Raw genomic sequence first — 21,620 nt, forward strand, 5'->3', positions numbered from 1 at the left:
AGAGGGCCACAAGCACTCCTTTAGCCTCCCCATCTGGTATCTCCCTAGGTCACATGCCATCCAAATCTACTGGCTCTAAGCCCAGCCCAGGACTAGGAATTGCCTAGGAATTGAAGTCTTTGTGTCCTAGAGTGCCTTTTGAGTTTACTTAGAACCCCAGAGCACTTTGGCCCATGGCGGCAAGGCCTGCCAAGAAACTTGAACTCTGACTGCTAGAATAGGTTATTCGCCTCTGGTTAGGCTGGTCCAAATGCTCTGTCCATGAATGGGCACCAGCTGAGCCCAGCAGGGCTTTGCTGCGCACTGTGACAGGGCAGCACTGAGTTCAATGTAAAGTCCCCCAGTCGCTGTGCTGTCTGTCCCACAAATGCACAGACTCTCTCTGTGTGCATCTTGCATTACCTGGCAGGCTAAGAGCTCCCCTTCTAATGTCGCTTGCCTAAGACAAGGTCCCATAGCTGTAGCGTATTCATTGTCTTTTTTCCTGTCTATTGGAGGAGGGAGGTCAGGCAAAACCTCTGTTTCCTCTGCTGGGAAAAGGGGGAGGGATGGTGTTGACGATTCAAAACTATCTCCTACCCTCTTCAGAGTCTCTTTAGCGATATGAAGTTAAAACCATGCACTGTGAGTGCCCACCTGATTTTTGGTTCTTCTGATGGTGCTTTTTGGTGCATAGTTGGTTGTTAAAATTTGGTATGTGTTGGGGGTGTTGGCAAATGTAGCCTTCTATTCAGCCATCTTACTCTGCTCTCCTCTTCTTCTTTTAAAAATTATTTTGCTTAGCTGTTATTTGCTTGTAGGTCCCACAAAAACAGGCAGTGGACTAGATTTTGCCCTTTAGCTATAGTTTGCTGCCTTCTGCCACTGACTGCTTCAAGATGATAGCAGTGCCCTCCTAGGCTCTTCTAGGGTAATCTGAGCAGGAGCAGATTGGAATGGAGCAGCCATGGTAAATGTATGTGAGAACACAGGCATGTTGAATGAAAGGCAAGATTTCAAGTCAAACAGAAGCTTGAAACCGTATTGCAAACTCAGTGCTGAATTTGATCACTAATTAAGACCTTGTAGATTCTTTGTGCTTTTATCTAAATCCTGTTATCACTCTGCAACTTTTAGGACTAATTAATGCAGGCTCATCTATCCTTGTACTACCTCTTCTAGCATTTAGAAAAAATCATCAATGGTTTTTTTTAAAACTATCATTAACATGTATTTACAGAAATGGAGAGCCAAACATATTATTTTCTATCCTTTGTGCTGCCTAATGCTTTATATTGGTTTTATTCCATGTGTGTCATCTTAGCTGCAAAAGGTAGTTCCAGCAAAAGGTGAAGGTGTTCAGAGATTGATACTATGCAATTAAGACTTAAGGATACTAATCTTAAACTTTTATTTATAGATCTTGTCCACGATGATAGAATCAAGGGTCACTTCCCCTCTTATTCATTAACAAATGTTTTAAAAAGTTGCTTACAAATTATATAATCTTTAATGCTTTTATAATACAATCCCTGTGGATACCAGAGAATATCATTTCCAAGTCACAATTTTAGACAATTGTTTACCTCAACTTCTAGATTTTTTTTCCCTCAAAATGTCAAAATTTGGAATACCCAGTTTCATAGTATAGCTTATCCAACTCTTAATAGTAGTTATTAATGTCGTGATTTTTTAAATCCAATTTTTCTCAGAATTAGTTTGCAGCCTCTGTATCAGCCCAAACCATCTGCTCTTAGATCTGTTGGTTTTTCCAAGCAGGAAACCTTTCTTATGGTTTTCACTGAAGTAATACAGCACTTTCATTTTGGCAGGGGGAAACTGGGTTTAGCCTTTGAAAGAAAGTCTCTTAAGACACTGATAATGCACTTTCAATTAGTAAAATTAGCCTTTATCACTTAATAAATGAAATGAGTCTCTCTATCCACTTTATATCACAAAGAATTAAAATCTCCTGTCCTTTGTTTTAATTGGCAATTGAAAATACGTTTTCATCTAAATGCATTAGCACTGAGCATGCCCTCCCCTGTTGTGCTTCCTGTTTGAAAAGCTAATTAAATGGTCTCATTGCTGATAGGCTGGAAGCCTATACAACTTCCTGGCTGCAGGCCATTAACACCCTGGCCAGAAGTGCTGACAAAAAGATGAAGAGATTTACACCCTCTGATTTCTGTATTAACAACAAGGACAAAACAGTATGTGGTCTTGTCAGTGGATAATAAAATTTAAAGATAGGATTTCTTTTTCCACAGGTGCATTTGTCTCTGAAAATTAGCAGTTCAGCTTTGTGTGAATAATAAGGAATCTTCTCTGATGAGTTTGAATCATATTTAAAAGTCTATTATGGACAAGTTCAAGGTTTATAAGACTATTACCATTTCTCTAAATGAAAGAACCCAAGTCAGCTTATTTCTAGATCTGTGTTCTGATTACTTAAAAAAAGTACTGGAAATAACAAGTACAAAAAGTGTCCTATTCTATAAAGGCAAAATACATACATATATATAAATATTGCAAAAAAAAACATTTTTCTTAATTATGTCAGTTATTTAACATAAAATTACTTTTTAACAACAAAAAACAATGCCCTGTGATAAGATTGCTTTTCCCATTGAATTCACCACCGGTTTTAATAATTTACCATATATTTTAGCAAGAAAACATGTGAAACAAATGTGTATGTGTATATATAGAAGCCCACATAAAAGTAGAGGGATATATGTATATATTTGACTAGACTTTTGCATATATAAGTATACATATACACACACCCCTCTTTACATAGATATCTATATACACACATATATATATACATACAAGCACATGTATGAATATTAATCATGCACATAAATACACATGTAAACATATGTCACAATGTAATACATAATATAACCAATTTAATTGGCTTTTCAAACAGGAAGCTCAACAGGGGAGGGAATGCTCAGCACTAATGCATTTAGATGGAAATGTGTTTTCAATCATCAATTAAAGATTAGATGTAGAGAACCTCTAATATATAAGATATGGAACTAGGAATTGGAGATGGGGTAAAAATCCTTACTTTTTCATATTCATTATATATTCTTACATAAAAGGAAATGATTGAATATATTTGATCAGTAAGGCCCTTTCTAGCTTTAAAATGATAAATCTAAGATTTGTATATATTCATATCCCTTTCATTAAACCACTAGGGAGTTCTGAAAATGATAGTAGATGAGTATGGAAGGACAGAAAGAAGTACAAATGAAATATCAGGCTTTCAATAATTAATCAGCCAACGGCCATTGACCACATACTACTCTAAAGGTGCTGTGCTAGGCTGAGACTACAAAAGAACTGAAGTCTCATTCTTACTTGTGAGAAGCTTATAGAATGATTTTGGAGAGATATGTAGCTATTGACATCAAAGCTATCAAGGTAAAGCAGGGATTGAAAAGTGGGGTAGAAAATTTATAATTGGGTCCTACGTTTCAGAAACAGAAGTCACTTTACAAAATATAGAGTGTACTGTAAATCTTGTTTGTATAGTTAATTGACTTACAAAACATTTTCTTATTGTTTCAAAGAGAATACAACCCTTTAGGGTCAAAATTATTATAAGTTTTAAATTCTGAATTACCATAATGAATTTTTCATAAATTGAGGCCATCACCAAAATATTCTGCAATGAAAAGGACCAGTCATCAGAACTTTAAGATGAAGTCATTCATTTGAAGCAGAACATTTTAGAGTTTTCTTAATAGATGATCCTTTGCCTAAATGGACAAAACAAAAATAATTCTTACTGTGATCAGCCTTAAAACAAGGAGAGTGTTATTTGGTGTTTTTACCATGCAAGACAGTGTGAATATCCAAAGAAATTTAGAGTACTATATCTGGCCTTGAGCAATCTAAAATTTAATTGGATGAAAATATGGTATCTGTACCAATAAGTAGCTGCTGATTTCCAAGTGAGTGTCAATGAGACTAAGATCTATGCAATATCAACAAAGAAAATAGAAAAATAGATTTAATTTGGTTTTAGGAGTTTGAGTTGCATTCTGATATTTTAGCTGTGCATTCAACAAATATTTACTGAGTGCCTCCTGTGTACCAGGCAAAGAGGATGCAATGTTGAGCAATTCCACCCAAGGCTTAACCCTCATGAGTTGGGAAAGAGCAAACTAATTGAACACAGGATTGGAGCCAGGGGGAGGCATAGCTGGTGAGGTATATAGGAAAATATAAAGTCATGCTTAGGAGCTCAGTGAGAAGACTAGTGGGGATAGAACGTATGGTTCCTAATAAAGAAATACAGGAAACAAGAATTCCTAGTAAATGATTTCATAAAATCTCCTAAAACAGCTCACTATGGTACATTTCAGGTAAGAAATTTGGAAAATATTGATGTGTTATGATATTCCCAGATTTAAGCTTAAAGTTAGGTTAACCCTTTGTAAATTTACTAGTGAGAGATTACCTTGAAGACACACATCACATATCACTCATAGGTGGCCTCAGATTGATGAACTCTGTTGGTATGTTAATAGATAGTTCTACATCTAAGATTCAGTTCAACAGCAATTTTCCAAAAGGACAAACTACAATTACAATAAAATATTGATATGTGTCTCAAATACTGTTCTGATGTAAACGTATCTATATGTCACTTTAAATATCATCTCAAATCCCCAAATTCTGAAGCTAAGAGAAGAGTAAAATATATGAAAAGAGTTTGCCTCAAAGGACACAAACTTTGATTCAAAGCAAAGTCATAGAACCTGGCAAAATTTAAGATAAATTCAGCTGTTTTAAATGTGAGCTCTTGATCTTCTCTTCCTTGAAAAGCTGAATGACTTTAAAATAGCAATGTTTAGACAACCTTTGGGAACCAGAGTTCTATCTACAGAACCAATTAAATCAGTGTAAATGATGTAAAATTAACAAGAAGGCACAATAAATGACAAGATAGCTTAGTTATAAGCAAAGGAAATAATAATTTCATGTTCAAATTAATGTTCAAATTAACTTGAGTCGGTCAGATTTCTGCAATATTGGAGTTTTTGTTGACTCCTCTCTTACCATAAGTCCCTAGGCTTGTTTTTAAGCTCCTCTATTAAGAACCCTGATGATAAATGTTGCCTGGTGAACTCTGCATTTTCTACTAGACAGGCAGCTCCCTTAGGGCAATGATGGGGAATGTTTATAATTTGCTTCAGTAGCTTCAGTGTCTGGTGTGTCTATTACATTAGTTTTGTTAAATTATGTCCTGAATGATTGACATAAATTATGTCTTGAATGAATGACATGGATGAATGTAAAGTCTGACCACATATTAGGTTGTTTAAACATAGAATCACAAAGTAATATATTTTTATAAATGATAGAAACCTTGGGGGTCAACCTCTCTAACCCTTTTCATTTTTGAGATTCAGAGATTGATGTTGAATAATTAGCCTCTTACTCCTGTTTAATTTTTAACCATATCTCTTGCTCACATGTATTATTTTTTTGCTGTCTTCCATACCACTGCATTTTTATACCCACACACCCTAAGCAAAATCACAGCCTAAATATTTTACTTGGAAACTGAGGTTCGTTCTTGACCCATCCCTTTTCCTCATAAACATACTCAATGTTCAATAGGTTCTGTTCATTATACATCAAAATATAGCTAGACTCTCTCCTTTCTTCCATCCCACTGTTACCTTACTTGTCTATTTCCTTTTGCCTTTACTGCTGTTAAGTTTCTCTCTGAGATTCCTGCTTCCACTCTTGTATTCACCACCACCACCACCTCAAACTATTCTCTATACAGCAGCCAGAATGATCTTCCAGATATGTAAATCTGATCACGTCATTTCCTTGCTTAAAATCCCTTAATAACGTCTCAGTGTGGTTGAAATAAAATGCAGACTTACTAAGGTGGTGGATGGCATCTGAATTATACACCCTGCTTACAGCCCCGGGTTAATCTTTCGCCATGTTCCTCTTGGCCCGCTGAGCTTCAAAGCCCATGTCCTATTGAACCATGTATCTTTTAAATAAATACTTCTTGATGCTTTAATACTTCTTTTTAAGTTCGTAGATATTAACATCAAGAAAGGTCATAAACAAGCTTGGAAGCAATGTTGTTGCTGATTCTGTAAAAACTGCATAAGTACCCTGACACTTGAGGTTTAAAGCTGTTCTGAAGGGATAATTTACTTCCTACCACACATTCCTTCAGCCAGATTGTGGCCCCCAAAGAAGCAGGGTAGAAATATATCTGACTTCCCAGGTGTGCCCTTTCCCCATCTTTCTTCTCAGACTAGGTGTCATGTGATATAACTGGACCCAGGAGAATGACCCCACAACTGAAAGATTTTTATGAAGGATAATTTACTATTCTCCAATGTACTGACATTTTTCTACAGTCCAATGATTGCTGGGGAGTAAGTACAGAACAAAATGTGTTGAGATAAAATGATCATTTCAGGCTTTTGTGGTGAGCTTTGATTCTGGTGAGTTTGAGACACATTTCAGACTATAAACTTTAGCGTCAAACATCATCATTTCCCCTTCAAGTGGCTATTATATCAGGTTATTCTGGGTCAGGTTATCAAAAATTTGGTAATTCTTAAACAAGTTTTGATTTTCTCAGTCTCAGAGAAGGTTTAAAATCACACAAGTTATGCAGTTAAGCAGAAATATTTTGGTTTTCCATTTTCATTGTGCAAAGGCACAGTATGAAAATGCATTTTATTAGCTCTAATTTTCCCCCAGTAGGTACTTCCAAATTGAAATTAAAATTATATAGATTTACCAGAAGTCTTTAATCTAAATTATTATTTCTGTCGGGATTTCTGGCCTCTTATTTTACAAAATGGATTTTACGGGGAGGAAAAATATATTAAAATAACAGGAGGAAAAAATTGACTCTTTTTGATATATTTGATGTGAATCTTAGCTATTACCAAATTAACTTTAATGAATTATGTAATACAGAATAAAGGCTTTGAGCAGACTACTCTCTCTACTGCCTCTTTGTATTGAAAACTTGTTTCATTTAGGCTTCTCCTTTTTTTTGTCTGTCTCTGCAGATTTTGAATATAGCACTCAGGTACATGTCTTTGGCAGGAAAAAAAATCATATTGAGAAGAGGGTAGTCCTACGAAACAAATGTAGAGTAGAAAGTACTGCCAGGGAATCTCAGCAGGGCCATTTACAGCCATATAAAGGCAAAACCTTATATTAATAAACCTAATACAGTGCCTGGTATGTATTCAATGACTGCCACTAGGAAGAAGAAAAATAGGAACTTGGGTTAATTGATGGTCAGATAGAAGATAATTTAATCCTTTGGGTAACATGCTCAATTAAAAGTTTGAAACAAGTATAACCCAATAAATTCTTATTTCAATGACCTTTGAAATGAATAGGGAAATGTCTTGCCAAGTTTCTTTGTTTATGAAAATCCTTGTTGTAAGGGCTTCGTAATGTTTCCTTCAGAAAATATGCTGGATGTGAATTCTGTATTCCTACCTTGGAATTCCGAAATCCAGAAGAGTGAATCATTTTCTGAACAATAACAGGACTTAACTATAACATAGCACAAGTTGTTACGTAACATGATATATAACATGTTAATATACCAGAAACATATGTTACTATTTGTTAATTAATTTGGGTATTAGTCAATATTTATTGAGTGCTACTGTGTGCCTAGGGAATAATACCAAAACACAGGAGTCATGGATTCCCCCCTCATGAAGATCACAGTACTCCTATAGTCAAAACACACAAGGCTTATAATACAATTTTAAAAAAACAGTATCAGGATCTCTTATGAAGTAGAAGAAACATAAGTTTTCGAACTCACTGCTTCCCATTATTTACTGACTTCTCTAAAAACATGTGCAGTCTTTAGATTCACTTTTTTTTTTTACACATGTTGCTTCTCTGTCTAGAATGTCCTTTGGTATCTTGGGCATCTGGTGAACTCCCATTCTTTATTCAAGACCCAGCCATAGTCCACCATTTCTGAAGCTCTTTTCTGAATATTGATTTCCCAATAGGCATCACTGAGGATAATTCTATGTTTGCTCCACCAGCATCTTTCATTTTTACCACAGTGCACTATGCTATATATTTGCCTTTCCTACTAGACTATGAACTCTTTGAGGAAAGAAACTGGTACTGTTCATCATTGTATTCCTCAGGCAATTAGGATGATCCCTGGCGCGTATTAGATGTCCAATAAATGCTGACTGACTCTATTACTCTGGGTTCTCCAGAAATGGGACACACACACACACACAATATAAGTATGTATTTATATTATTTTTATATATTAATATATGTTTATGTAATATATAAATATTTTATATAATATATAGGATCTATCCATCTATTTAGAAAGATAAATAGAGACAGAGAAAGACAGAGATTGATCACAAGGAATTGGCTCACATGGTTCTGGAGGCTAAGAAGTCCTAGTATCTATAATTGGCAAGCTGGAGACCCAGGAGACCTGACGGTGTAGTTCCAGTTAGAATCTGAAGGCCTCAGAACCAAGAGACTTGATGGTGAAAGTTCCAGTTCAAGTCTGAGTTCAAAGGCAAGCGAAGACTAATGCCCCAGCTCAAGCAGTCAGGCAGAAAATGAATTTTCTTTTATTCTGCTTCTTCTTCTATTTGGGCCTTTAATGGATTGTATAAAGCCCACCTACATTGGGGAAGACATTGTTTTATTCAGTCTATTGATTTAAATTTTAATTTTATCTAGAAACACCCTTATAGACACATCCAGAATAACGTTTGGCCAAAAGGCTGGGTGCCCCATGGCCTAGTCAAGGTGACACGTAGAATTAGTCACCACACTGACTGACTGACTGAATGAATAGGTGATCTGAGAATTCCCATTAAGTAATGCAATCAGTGCAGGTAGGGGTGCATGGAAGGAGAACCTAGATAAAGTAGGGAAAGGGTGGTGACAGTAACGTGATGAAAAACAGAAGATCATACCAACTTAAAGAGTTTGCTTTTCTGCTTTTGAAGGATTTGCCTATCCTGAATTGTGCATACTTCCAAGTAGGCCCAACAAATATCAGCCGTATTCACAATCAACTTTTACGAGCATTGCAACCATTCATTAGCCATGTGTAATGAGATTTTTAGCTTAATAGAAAGCCTCAGCCTGAATTCTGTAAAACTATTCATTACTATTGATTATAAACCAATCTCAGGTTTTTGTAATAATAATTTTATCTGCAGAAGAGAGAATTAAAATTATTGTCAAAGCTTGTGGAGGTAAACATGTCTTCATGAAATCAATATGCTCCTAAAGAGTTGCTTGCAAATTTCACTGAATACAATGCACTGAATAGACTATTAGAAACATTAGGAAAGTTTCCTTTTGTATTTTTAAAGATATGCTTGTTTTAGAAAAAAATGAGAAATATAATTTTCGCTCACTTAAAAAAAGTTTATTAACATAATTTTCTATGGATGTATAATGTTACGTACAGTGGATATACTATAATTTGCTTAACCAATTACCAATTGTGCAATTAGCCCATTTTATATTTTTTACTATTTTAAATAACAATGTTGAATACATATGTAAATTTTTTCTTTGTATACTTATATATGGATTCCTAGAAGAAAAATTGAGTTAAACTGGGCTTTTTGTTTGTTTTGAGACAGACTGTTGCTGTGTTGCCCAGGCTGGAGTGCAGTGGCGCAATCTTGGCTTATGGCAATCTCGTCCTCCTGGGCTCAAGTGATTCTCATGCCTCAGCCTCCCGTGTAGCTGGAATTAAAGGCACACACAACCACGCTTGGCTCATTTGTGTATTTTTAGTTGAGTCGAGGTTTCACCTTGTTGGCCAGGCTGGTCTCAAACTCTTGACCTTAGGTGATCCACCCGCTTAGGCCTCCCAAAGTGCTAGGATTACAGGTGTGAGCCACTGCACCCAGCTGTGGTTAAATTGCTATGATGCAAATTTTCAAGTCACTTTACTGAGGAGGTGTATCAATTCACACTTTCAGAGTACTGTTAATTATCATTTTAAGAGGTTTGCAACACTGATAGGCTAAGGTCCTATCTCATTTTTGTTATATTTTCAGTTTTAATTACTAGTGAATATTTGTCTACATTAGAAATTTAAAGAATTTCTATAGATATCTTACATTAAAGTAAAACAAGCAAATAATAAACTCCTAACTGATCTACATATTAAGTATGAGTCTACATTTGGCTTAATGCATACTCACAGTTAAACAACCTCTTTCAGTCACCAAAGATGCCAGCAGAGCTAAGATGAAAGGTAGTTGCCACTATTCATTATTTGCTATCTAGTACCTTCTGTAAGAAGGACTTCATTCTAACTTTCACATAAATAAATGGCATTGATGTTCAATATAATTTGATTAGATTTTAAGAAGAATCTAGAAAGACAACACCATGTGAGTTTGAGGAAGAGGTGGTAAAACTCTATTATTTAACCTTGTGCTCAGAATAGATATTATAATATAGCTTGAATGGAGGAAATAAAGTTATTAAAATACTTCCCAAAACTGCCTCTGTTGGCCCTATAATTAATCAAAGACATTGATGCGCCAAGCCACCTCATGCTTGTCTGATTGCTGATACTGAAATCAAGAGGAGCAGGACTGTTAGGACATGTTGTAGTTCATGTCTGATCACCACCTCCAGGGGAAAGCTGGGTAGGGTCTGAAATCCAGTTCTGGATTTACTGGGTGATTCTGTGCAGTGCCTTTATAAAATTCATTCCCTCAGAGACAATATCCTTTCCTAATTATACAATGGCAAAGTATGAACCACCAGGGGTCCTGAGGATATTACTAAGAAGGATGATTCCAGAGAATCCTGAATTACTCCATGGCTTTGAAGGCCAGCTAAGAAATAACCTAGCAATGCTCTTAGGTGAGATTATGATAGACCAGGCTTTAAACTGACTCTTGGTCATGGGGATTATAGGAGTCCCCAAATGGCCATCTGTTTCTGGGTCTCATGTATAGTCAGCCTTTCATTGCTTCAAGGATCTGGAACAGTACCAACACTACAGAGGATCTTATATTGGACAAACCCCAAAGATGATTCTGAGAAAGGCTTAGTTGATGGCTTTACTCCTTGCCTATTTTTGGCCTAGGGCAAGAGGTCATTGTGTGCTGCTAAGCTTGCAGAGCTGCACAAACTCCAGGTAATCTCATTATTCCAAACTGCTACAGACTATGTTGGAAAGTGACAGAGCCAAAGCTGAAATCCAACTTTCAAAATTTGGGTGTCTTCAATACTCTATTTAAACATTTAGAGTCATGTAGAACCTCAACCAATGCTTGTGTATTTTTTCTTTCAGTAAATATTTGATATACTTCACAGAAATAAAATACAGAAAACATCCATACAAATGTAGAAATACTTTTCAAGCTTTTATTTATACACTTAACTTTTTATAGTATCTGCCTATAGTATCTGGGTAATCTGCCTATACTGTTTTTCTTTCCCTTTGACATCCTTTAGCGGTTCAGTCATTTGGCCATGTGATTGCTTCTTATAAGATCACACATTGGGTAAACATGGCTGGCACTTACCAGGCATGCTTACTAGGACTTCCTTTGCAATGTCCACCACAGAGCAATTGCTCTTCAGCCAGCCACCTGGGAGTCTGTAATTTTGCCTGTGAAAATGAAGCAAAAATAAAAAGGAGTGGGAGAATAAAAAAAGGGAAATGATAGCTTGCAGAGGGATGTGGCAAGTACAGACCAAAATGAGCTTCTACCAAATTCCCTGCATATCCTTTATTGGCCTTCTGGCTGCTTTTTGAAAAGGACTAATTCTAGAGAACTTCTCTTTGGATTGCCTCTATTCTTTGCCCTTTGGCTAATTTGAGAATTAAAAAGGGCAAAGGAGGTCTGGCTTTGAAGGGATGTAACCTTCAGGCTTTAATTTGGAGCAAACAAAGCATTTACAGCAGCTCTCCTCTGGCAGTTGCAGAGTATTACCACACTGCTGAATATTTAAAAGCAAGGCGTGTTTCCAACCCCAAGGTCTGTCCCCCAATTGATAAGTCTCTTTTTATTAAATGAACTTTAATTACTTAATAATTAGACCTTCCACAGGAGAAGATGTGGATCCTGATAGTCTGCCAACAAGGCTAGAGGGCAAATCGGAAGAATGTGCCATTTTCAGATTAGAATTTAAAAGAAGGAGCAGGCCCATTCTGGGGGTGTGTGGGTGGAGGAGAGACCTCCCTAGAGGCGGCAAGTCTTGGCATAAACCTGGAATGTGAAATGCTTTATTTCCACTTTTGCTTGAAAACTAAAGTACTTTAGAATTAAATGAATGAGAGTATATGTCGAAAATTTTCAAACTTTCTGACTGTCTGGATCTGATGGAAAGATTTCTCGTCGTCTATGCAGTGTGTGTATGCTTGGGTGGAAGGGTAGGGAGAGACTATTGTTCTCCTTATTTTAATTCTGAGAGCCTAACACTTTTGATGTCCCTACAGATTTAGCAGCTTTCCATTCATTGCCATGGTGATTTTTTACCTCATTTTTTTTTAGCATCACAAAGGAAAAGCCCAAATGAAAAATGTTTGCTTCTTTTGCTATTAACATTTCTACTGCCTGGTGACAGCAAATATTTGGGTTGTGCCTAGCTTCTGAGGAAATATGTATTGGTCTGAGGAGATTGATGGCCACAGCCATTGCCCAGGCTGTCCCAGCTGGGTGGGGGCTGGCCCTGAGACCACTGATAACTTTGTTCCTGAGGACAGTGATGTGAAGGGAGGATGAGGAAATCCCATTCAAAATGTCTACTGATTTACAATTGAACTGTTTGTGGCTTAGATAATATTTTCACAAATGCCTTACGCATAGCCTCTCCATGACTCACCACCTCCCCACCAACCCATCTCTTCAAATGAAAGGATTTATTAGTCTCAGCTCTTTTCTGCTTTCCTGAAAAAAAAAAAAATCACTGCTTTTCCCTTCTCTTATTTTATTATTGATTTATTTTTTAAAGACCGGGTCTCTCTCTGCCACCCAGGCTGGAGTGCAGAAGTGTGATCATAGCTTACTGTAGCCTCGAACTCCTGGGCTCAAGTGATCCTGCCACCTCAGCTTCCTGAGTAGCTGGGACTACAGGTGTGCACCTCCAGACCTGGCTAATTAAAACAATGTTTTTTCTTTTCTCTTTTTTTTTTTTTTGAGACAGAGTTTAGCTCTTGTTGCCCAGGCTGGAGTGCAATGGCACCATGTCGGCTCACAGCAACCTCCACCTCCACCTCCTCGGTTCAAGGGATTCTCCTGCCTCAGCCTCCCAAGTAGCTGGGATTACAGGCATGTGCCACCACGCCCAAAAAATCTAATTTTTTGTATTTTTGGTAGAGACGTGGTTTCTCCATGTTGGTCAGGCTGGTCTCGAACTCCCGACCTCAGGTGATCCGCTTACCTCCGCCTCATAAAGTGCTGGGATTACAGGCATGAGCCACCGCGCCTGGCCTTAAAAACATTTTTTTTTTTTTTAATAGAGACAGAATCTCTCTATCGTGACCAAGTTGATCTCAAACTCCTGTCCTTCAGTGATCCTCCCATCTTGGACTGCCAAAGTGTTGGGATTACAGGCATAAGCCACCACTCCAAGGCTCCTCTAACTAACTAACTATGCTTTCCTAGTTATTGCTTGTGTTTCCTAAACTTTCCAATATTTAGGGTCCGGAACATTTGCTTAAACTGATTATCTTAACAATGATATATATTTTTCATTCAACATATATTTGATGGCCAAGTATTTGCCATACACCATGCTAAGTGCTTACAGTATAGAATAACATAGACTCGGCTCTGATTTGTGGAATTTACAGATTAGTTTGGATGATGGCTATCAAATAAATTCCACAGTTAATTAATTACAATTGAAGTAAGTGCTGGAGATAAAACCTGTAGGACAACTGGTTTTAATCGGACTTGGGGAAAGCTACTATGAGGAAGTGAGAATTCTGTTACTGCATTGAACTATTAAGTCTCAGGTATTCAAACACGCTGTTACTGAAGAGCTGCAAATAGGGTAAAACCTTTACTCTTCCTTGCACGGGTAGTTAATAAATGTTCTAGGAACAAATTGGGGTTACGGCTGCTTAACAGGCATTGAGCAACACTTAACAAAGTAATATATAAGTAGACTCCTAATGCATCCTTTTAGTGTTAAAATTAGTATTATAGAACAATGGAAGATCCTTTTCAGGATTCAAAATAACAAGGTGAGACCCATTTCTCTATGGCAGTCTCATAATGGCTCTATATCTCTTGCTAATAGCACCCAATGCTTACTGTACAACTATAATTAGAATTGTTGACATCAACATAATTTTTGATGCTGAAGCCCAGACACTTTTACTGTGTATTAATCACTTATAAAATTTGAATTAAAACTGTCTTTATCATTTCTAAGAAGATTAAACAGAGCTTCCATATGTGTCTGACTTTTCCATGCGTAAAAAAAAAGTTCTTTCCTTTTTATAGTTTCTCACTAATAAGTTCTGATCTTTGTTAATGCATGGAGATACAGATAATGTGGAAATATGTAAGCTGGCTTGTGTGGGACACTTCCAACAACACCAGGTGTTCCTATATTTAAAGCTGCCATAGCATCTTGGGCCAGGCTAGGTGTGAAGGTAGGAACTTTGAAATTCGTTCTTGAAAACAACCTTTTCCTAGGCTAACAATGTAAGCCCTCCGAAATCACCAAAAATAGTTTGTGTGCTATTTTTAATAGTAAAGTACTTCTGGCTGAAATTTGTCTATAGGAATTCAATGTAAGGCAGAATGTACTTACTAAACAACAAAGTGTATTGAGTACAGTACTGCTACTTGAGGGTTGGGGAGTGAAGAGTATTGACATATAAAAGAAAGTCTTTTTGAAATATTTTCGTTTATGTCAGGGAAATAAGATATTTTAAGAAGTATAATAATTCAGTAGTAAACCTTTAAAAACAATAATCATGGGCTGTGTACAGTGGCTCGTGATCCTGGCACTTCAGGATGCCAAGGCAGGTGGATCATTTGAAGTCAGGAGTTTGAGACAAGCCTGGCCAACATGGTGAAACCCTGTCTCTACTGAAAATACAAAAATTAGCTGGGCATGGTGGCATGCACCTGTGATCCTAGCTACATGGGAGACTGAGGTAGGAGAATAGCTTGAACTGGGAGACAGGTTGCTATGAGCTGAGATCATGCCAACACACTCCATCCTGGGCGATAGTGTAAGACTCGGGCTCAAAAAAAAAAAAGAAAAAATAACAATCATACTATAAACATTTGAAAGAGTTTGGTACCAGTTCCATCTAGAAAGTGGAGATAATAATACTTCCTTAAAGAGCCATTGTGAAGATTAAATAAGGTCATTTATAAAGGTGCTTAAAATGGTGTAAATGATAAAACTGAATCTGTTCCCAAAGTCCTCTAGCTTGTTAAATAATGAAGCAGAGAAGTGACTCCAGGTAATCTCATTATTCCAAACTGCTACACACTATGCTGCAAAGTGACAGAGCCAAAGCTCAAATCCAACTTTCAAAATTTGGATGTCTGCAATACTATATTTAAACATTTAGAGTCACATAGAACCTCAGCCAATATTTGTGTATTTTTTTTTCTTTCAGTAAATATTTGATATACTTCACAGAAATAAAATACAGAAAACATCCACACGAATGTAGAAATACTTTTCAAGCTTTTGTTTATACACTTTTTATAGTATCTGCAAATTGTGAGTACTCTAAAAATTTAAAAGTGGAGTGATGATTTCCAGTAAGACAGACTAGGAAAAAGGGAGAGATTTTTGACTGAGTGCCTAAAACATCACTAGAGATTTGATAGGTAGATGTTGGCAGAGAGGATGTTCCTTTTTAGAGGAAGTTCCGTAAGAAATACAGCCAAGAGGGAACCATGTTTAGGACATCTACAAGTTCAATAGATCTGAGAATTGTTTTGCAGAAGTTGTGGAAAATGAGCCTGAAAGGGACATTGTGCTAGATACATGGGCACATATTAAACAAAAAACTCTTTGCCTGGTTTTAGGGCAAAAGACAGTGCCAGAACATTTTGGAAACTTCAATATTTCCTGAGTGAAGCGACAACTTTAGTGATGTAGGAGCACTGATGTTTTGACTATGTTTGGAATGCATTTGAGTGAGAAAAACATAGAGATAGGAAGACCATTGCTGCTATGATTACAATGGATCAGATGTGGCCTAATGAGTCTGAACCAGGCTTTTTCCATGAACGGGCTGTTGTTGAGCAGGTAACTGTTTTTAACAAGGATCTAGTGAAAATTATACCTGTATCTCTCTCTGGATGAAGCTTGGGAATCGTTTGTATTGCATTAGAACATTAAATGACTTTTATGAAAATATAGTATTTCATACATATGCATTATAGTGAGTTTATTGTTCATTACTAGATATTCATACACATGCCTTGAAACTATAGTACTAAGTTGATAGTCTATAATTTCTTCTTCTTTTAAGACTGTTGCTGGGTTGTTTCACCACCATGAGATGTAACTGCTAAAATTTAGCACAATATTGGGAGCATAAAGTCAAGCCTTACAGAGCCTTATAAACTTAGAATTGCTTTTGAATGTGTAGAGTTTCCCATTTAGAGACAAAAAGAAAAGACTATGCATCATGTTTATAATTTATCACTATGACAAATAATCAACTCTGTGAAATTTTCAAACATTGCCTTGTTAACTTTTAAACAAGATGCAGTTCTGACCCTGGCTTGTTAAGATCTGAAATCATCATAGAGTGCATGCAATTCTATTAGCCAATTCTGTTAAGTCTAATTATATTAATATGCAATCCCAGTCTTTGTATCGCATTCTTCCAAGTAGATGAAGTTTACATAGGAAACCGGTTGTTGAGTATCAGTTTGAATTACTATTTCATTTTACATATTCCAGGCTCTAGAACCTACTTGCAAATACATTTTTGAATGCAATAGACATTCGGATGTAAAACAGATGTTTAATTTTCTGTTTTATTATTTCTTTTTTTGAGACAGGTTCTCACTCTCTTGCCCAGGCTACAGTGCAGTGGCATAGTCTTAGCTCACTGCAACCTCTGCCTCTGGGCTCAAGCGATCCTCCCACATCAGCCTCCTGAGTAGCTGGGACCACAGGTGTGTGCCACCACACCTGGGTAATTTTTAAAAAATTCTTGTAGAGACAGCATTTCACATGTTGCCCAGGCTGGTCTCAACCTCCTGGGCTCAAGTAATTCTCTCACCTTTGCCTCCCAAAATGCTGGGATTACAGGTGTGAACTACCACGGATAAATGGTTTAAATGCTTTAAATTTATCCAATGTGTATAACTTCTAAAGAGCCACAAATCTGAATATATAAATGTCCAGATTGTTAAAATCAACTTAAAATGTTATTCTCACCTACATGTATTAAATATATAATTTGTGTATATCGGAAAATTATTCCTAACTATATTTCCTTAACTACAAAATAAAATACTAGAGATGACAACCAAGAAGAAAACTATTAAATAAAAATAAAATTTGTTTGAAACTCATTGCCCTACATAAGCCTCATATCTATCACTACTCATTGCAGCTTTGCTTTGTGTGGTAGATACAGATCATGCTCTGTTTAAGTACATGCCTTAAATCCATACCTGAGCCAATCTGTAGTAGATTAACGTACTTCTTTGGAATAGACAGAAGACTTTTTAATGCAGACAGTCTGGAAACTGGATTTTGAGCAATAAGCCTGGGTACAAATTAACTAATTCCTTTTGTTCTTCACCCAGTGGTGGATGCAGCACAGACACAGATTAGTTCTAACTGAAAAAGAATAAAATTAGGCAAGTGGCTGGCGCCCCCTGTAGGCAATCTGTAGTTTATCCAGGCATCCCCATGGATCCAGATTTCAGAGCCTTAGTTTAAGAATCAGATGAGTAATTTTAGAATATATATGTGAGGGATAAATTAATATTTGCATCAATATTAAGGTTTTTGCATGGTATAGCATTAATCATTCTTACAAAGAACAATCTTAATATTGCACCTCTAGGATTGCAGGTCTATTTCTGTGGATATAGCTATAATGAGTGATATCCTTCAGCAGCTTGTACCTAACCCACATATAATTTTGGTCTAATTTTATATTTCATAGATTCAGTTATTTTGTGGTCCAAAAACTCTAATCCCTAAAAGAGACGTACAATTTCACCTTCACTTAGGGAAGGAAAGTGAAATAGCATCGCTTATTGTCTCTCATATTAAATTATGATTTGACCCAGGTCATTACCTTTGCGCTTTTGGCCACAGCAAAATTTTTATCAGGTTGTGGGGAAAATTAGCATCATGAAAATTAATAGACCCAAATTAAAACTAAGGGTCATTAAAACTGAACACAGTAGAATTTTGTTTACTGAAGAGTAATGAGACAATCAAGCTTTCTTGACAAAATTTAAACCTGGACCTGGGGAATGTTGACTTAAATCTATAAAATAAAAATCACAGTAACATAAAATATGATTAGTAAAACATGACATGAACCCCAGACTGATGAATGGATCAAAGTTTATTGTAACATGTGCATAAAATTAAAACAATTCTGGAATGAGTCAAATGAAAATAGAAATATCAGAATTTAACTGGGATGAATAGCAAACATAAATAATAATTAAAATTTAGTTGAATTTTCTCTAAAAAATTGCCAGTGGTCTTTCAGTGATGGCATAATTGATACCAATAGATTTCTTTGTAATCATTTAAAAAAAGAAAGAATTTCATGGTCAAAACTTAGGATCACAAATACCCACTTGTTCATAAAAGGCGGTTCAGGATGGCAAGGTGAAAACATCTACCCCTCTCATGTACAACATCATGGCAGAGAAGGCTTCTCTCTCACCATGCTTATGCTTCTATGCATGGTGATGCATACAAGCATATATATGCATGCTTATGCTTGTATGTAATGGCCAGTTTATTTCTTTTATTTTTTCCTTATATTCATCATTCATATGAATGCATCATTTTCACATGTTATTTCATATGAATGTTGAAGTGACCGTGTGAATTAGATATTATCCCATTTCACGGCCCAAAGAAATGAAACAAGTTTCCAAAATATTCATATATAATAGGTGGCTCAACTAGTCTAGAAACACAAGCTATTCTAATTCCAGCTTTTAAATCTTTTCACTACACCACAGCCATACCTGGCAAATGTGGATGAACATTTACCTTAAGCAGGAAACCCTAAAAGACAGTCCTTTGTTACTATAATTGGCGGTCTAGAAACACAAGCTATTCTAATTCCAGCTTTTAAATCTTTTCACTACACCACAGCCATACCTGGCAAATGTGGATGAACATTTAACTTAAGCAGTAAACCCTAAAAGACAGTCCTTTGTTACTATAATTGGCGGTTCCTATCATCCCTCTTTCTTGAAGCTGCTCTAGGTCATGCCATATGACGAGTCCTTCATGAATCTTCATGACTTCATAATCCTTTGTCCAAAGTGGGGTAACAGGAATTTTGTCCATAGGACCAGGATTCAGAAGAACAAGTTTCTATCTGTGGGATTCTCATCTAAAAACTGAACTCGAACGTGGAATTTCACCTCTCTGAACCTCAATTTCCTCAACTATATCTTATCTACTGTATTTTACAGGGCTGTTTTATTTACCAATAAATAAGCTTCTAGAGATGAATGGCAACATCTTCATTACTTTTTAGCCTCTGAGCATACTGTAGTGCCAGACAGAAAATGTGGCAAAGTGTGAAGAGCAAATGAGATGATATTTGAGAAAACAGCTTGTAAAATATAATTTTCTATAAAGAATACAGAGTGTGATTATTTTTACCGGCGATTATTGTGCCTTATTTGGAAGACTTATTCTTTTTTCTTTGTTTTTCTCCTAGGACCACTGAGGTTCCTTTCACAGACAGAATCTGTCACAGCCTTCATGGGAGACACAGTGCTACTCAAGTGTGAAGTCATTGGGGAGCCCATGCCAACAATCCACTGGCAGAAGAACCAACAAGACCTGACTCCAATCCCAGGCGACTCCCGAATGGTGGTCTTGCCCTCTGGAGCACTGCAGATCAGCCGACTCCAACCGGGGGACATTGGAATTTACCGATGCTCAGCTCGAAATCCAGCCAGCTCAAGAACAGGAAATGAAGCAGAAGTCAGAATTTTATCAGGTATTGCAATGCTCTTTGTTGCCTTCAGAATGATATTCTCTGGAATAAGTTGAAAAACAATTTTTTCTTTAACAGATATTTGTAATTGTTATAAGTTCTGTATTGTTCATTGCGTTTTGTTTTGTTTTTTATTATTTCTTTCTTCCTTGCCTAAGCATTCAATCAGGTTGTACCAAAAGCTGTTCTTTTTCTTTTTTCATGTCTTGTTGAAGTTTCTGGAAAAACAATTATCTCTCCTTTATTCATTCACTTGTTCTATTAATATTTAGTGAGTGTTTCTTTGTGCAAGGCCCATTGATAAGCATTTCTCACGTATTATTTCATTTTCCTCTGATAACAGTCTAAGAGGTAGTTTTGATTCATTTCAAAGGATGAAGGTGAAAATTTGCAACATTAAGAACATTCCCTAAGTTAGTATTGAACTATATATATATAGTTCAATATTAAAATTAGGCTGATCTTATCTACTTTGTTTATTTTACAGGGCTGTTTTATTTACCAATAAATAAGCGTCTAGAGATGAATGGCAACATCTTCATTACTTTTTAGCCTCTGAACATACTGTAGTGCCAGACAGAAAATGTGGTAAAGTGTGAAGAGTTCTCTTTTGTATATTCTGTACTCCATTAGTCACAGGGATACTGACTTAAATGTATCAATAACCGTTGGCAACACTTACATTTCATCTACCAGGCAATAACAGAAGCAGAGTTAGCATTTATTCCCAACACATACATGCATCTATTTATGTTTCCATTACATACACAAAATTTTAAATATATCATACGTATGATGATATACGTATGATGATATATGTATGATATACATAATATGATATATATGGTATATGATATATATATATATCATATGTATGATATATATCATACGTATTATATACCATATATATCATATATACATGATATATATTATATATCCTATACATGATATATATCATATATACATGATATGTCATATATACACATATATGTATATTTACTGTATATACGTATATGTATATATGTATACGTATATGTACTATATACGTATATATACGTATACGTATATGTACATATACGTATATGTATATGTACATGTACTATATATACACACATGTATATGTGCATATACATATGTATATGTACATGTATATACATATATGTAATGTATATATGAATGGTATGATGTATATATACATGACATATATCATGTATATGTGGTATATATATCATTCATATATATATATATATATATATATTTTTTTTTTTTTTTTTAAAGACTAGGGTCTTACTCTGTTGCCCAGGCTGAATGCAGTGGTGCGATCACAGCTCACTGCTGCCTCAACTTCCCAGGCTCAGGTGTTCCTCCCACCTCAGCCCAAGTAGCTGGGACCACAGACTTGTGGCACCAC

The 21,620-nt window shown here is 36.1% G+C and overlaps 1 protein-coding gene across 5 annotated transcripts in view; it reads left to right on the forward strand.

The window, feature by feature from the left end:
- DCC (DCC netrin 1 receptor) overlaps positions 1 to 21,620 on the forward strand; it is a 1,213,980-nt gene that overhangs the window by 554,464 nt on the left and 637,896 nt on the right. For all 5 annotated transcript variants that reach the window (XM_063653694.1, XM_054461350.2, XM_063653695.1 and 2 more), the window contains exon 3: positions 19,928 to 20,212. In XM_063653694.1, coding sequence (XP_063509764.1) covers positions 19,928 to 20,212 — 285 coding nt within the window. The remainder of the gene's footprint in view (positions 1 to 19,927; positions 20,213 to 21,620) is intronic.

The sequence above is a fragment of the Pongo pygmaeus genome, chromosome 17 (genome assembly GCF_028885625.2).
Source record: "Pongo pygmaeus isolate AG05252 chromosome 17, NHGRI_mPonPyg2-v2.0_pri, whole genome shotgun sequence".
Classification (NCBI taxonomy): domain Eukaryota; kingdom Metazoa; phylum Chordata; class Mammalia; order Primates; family Hominidae; genus Pongo; species Pongo pygmaeus.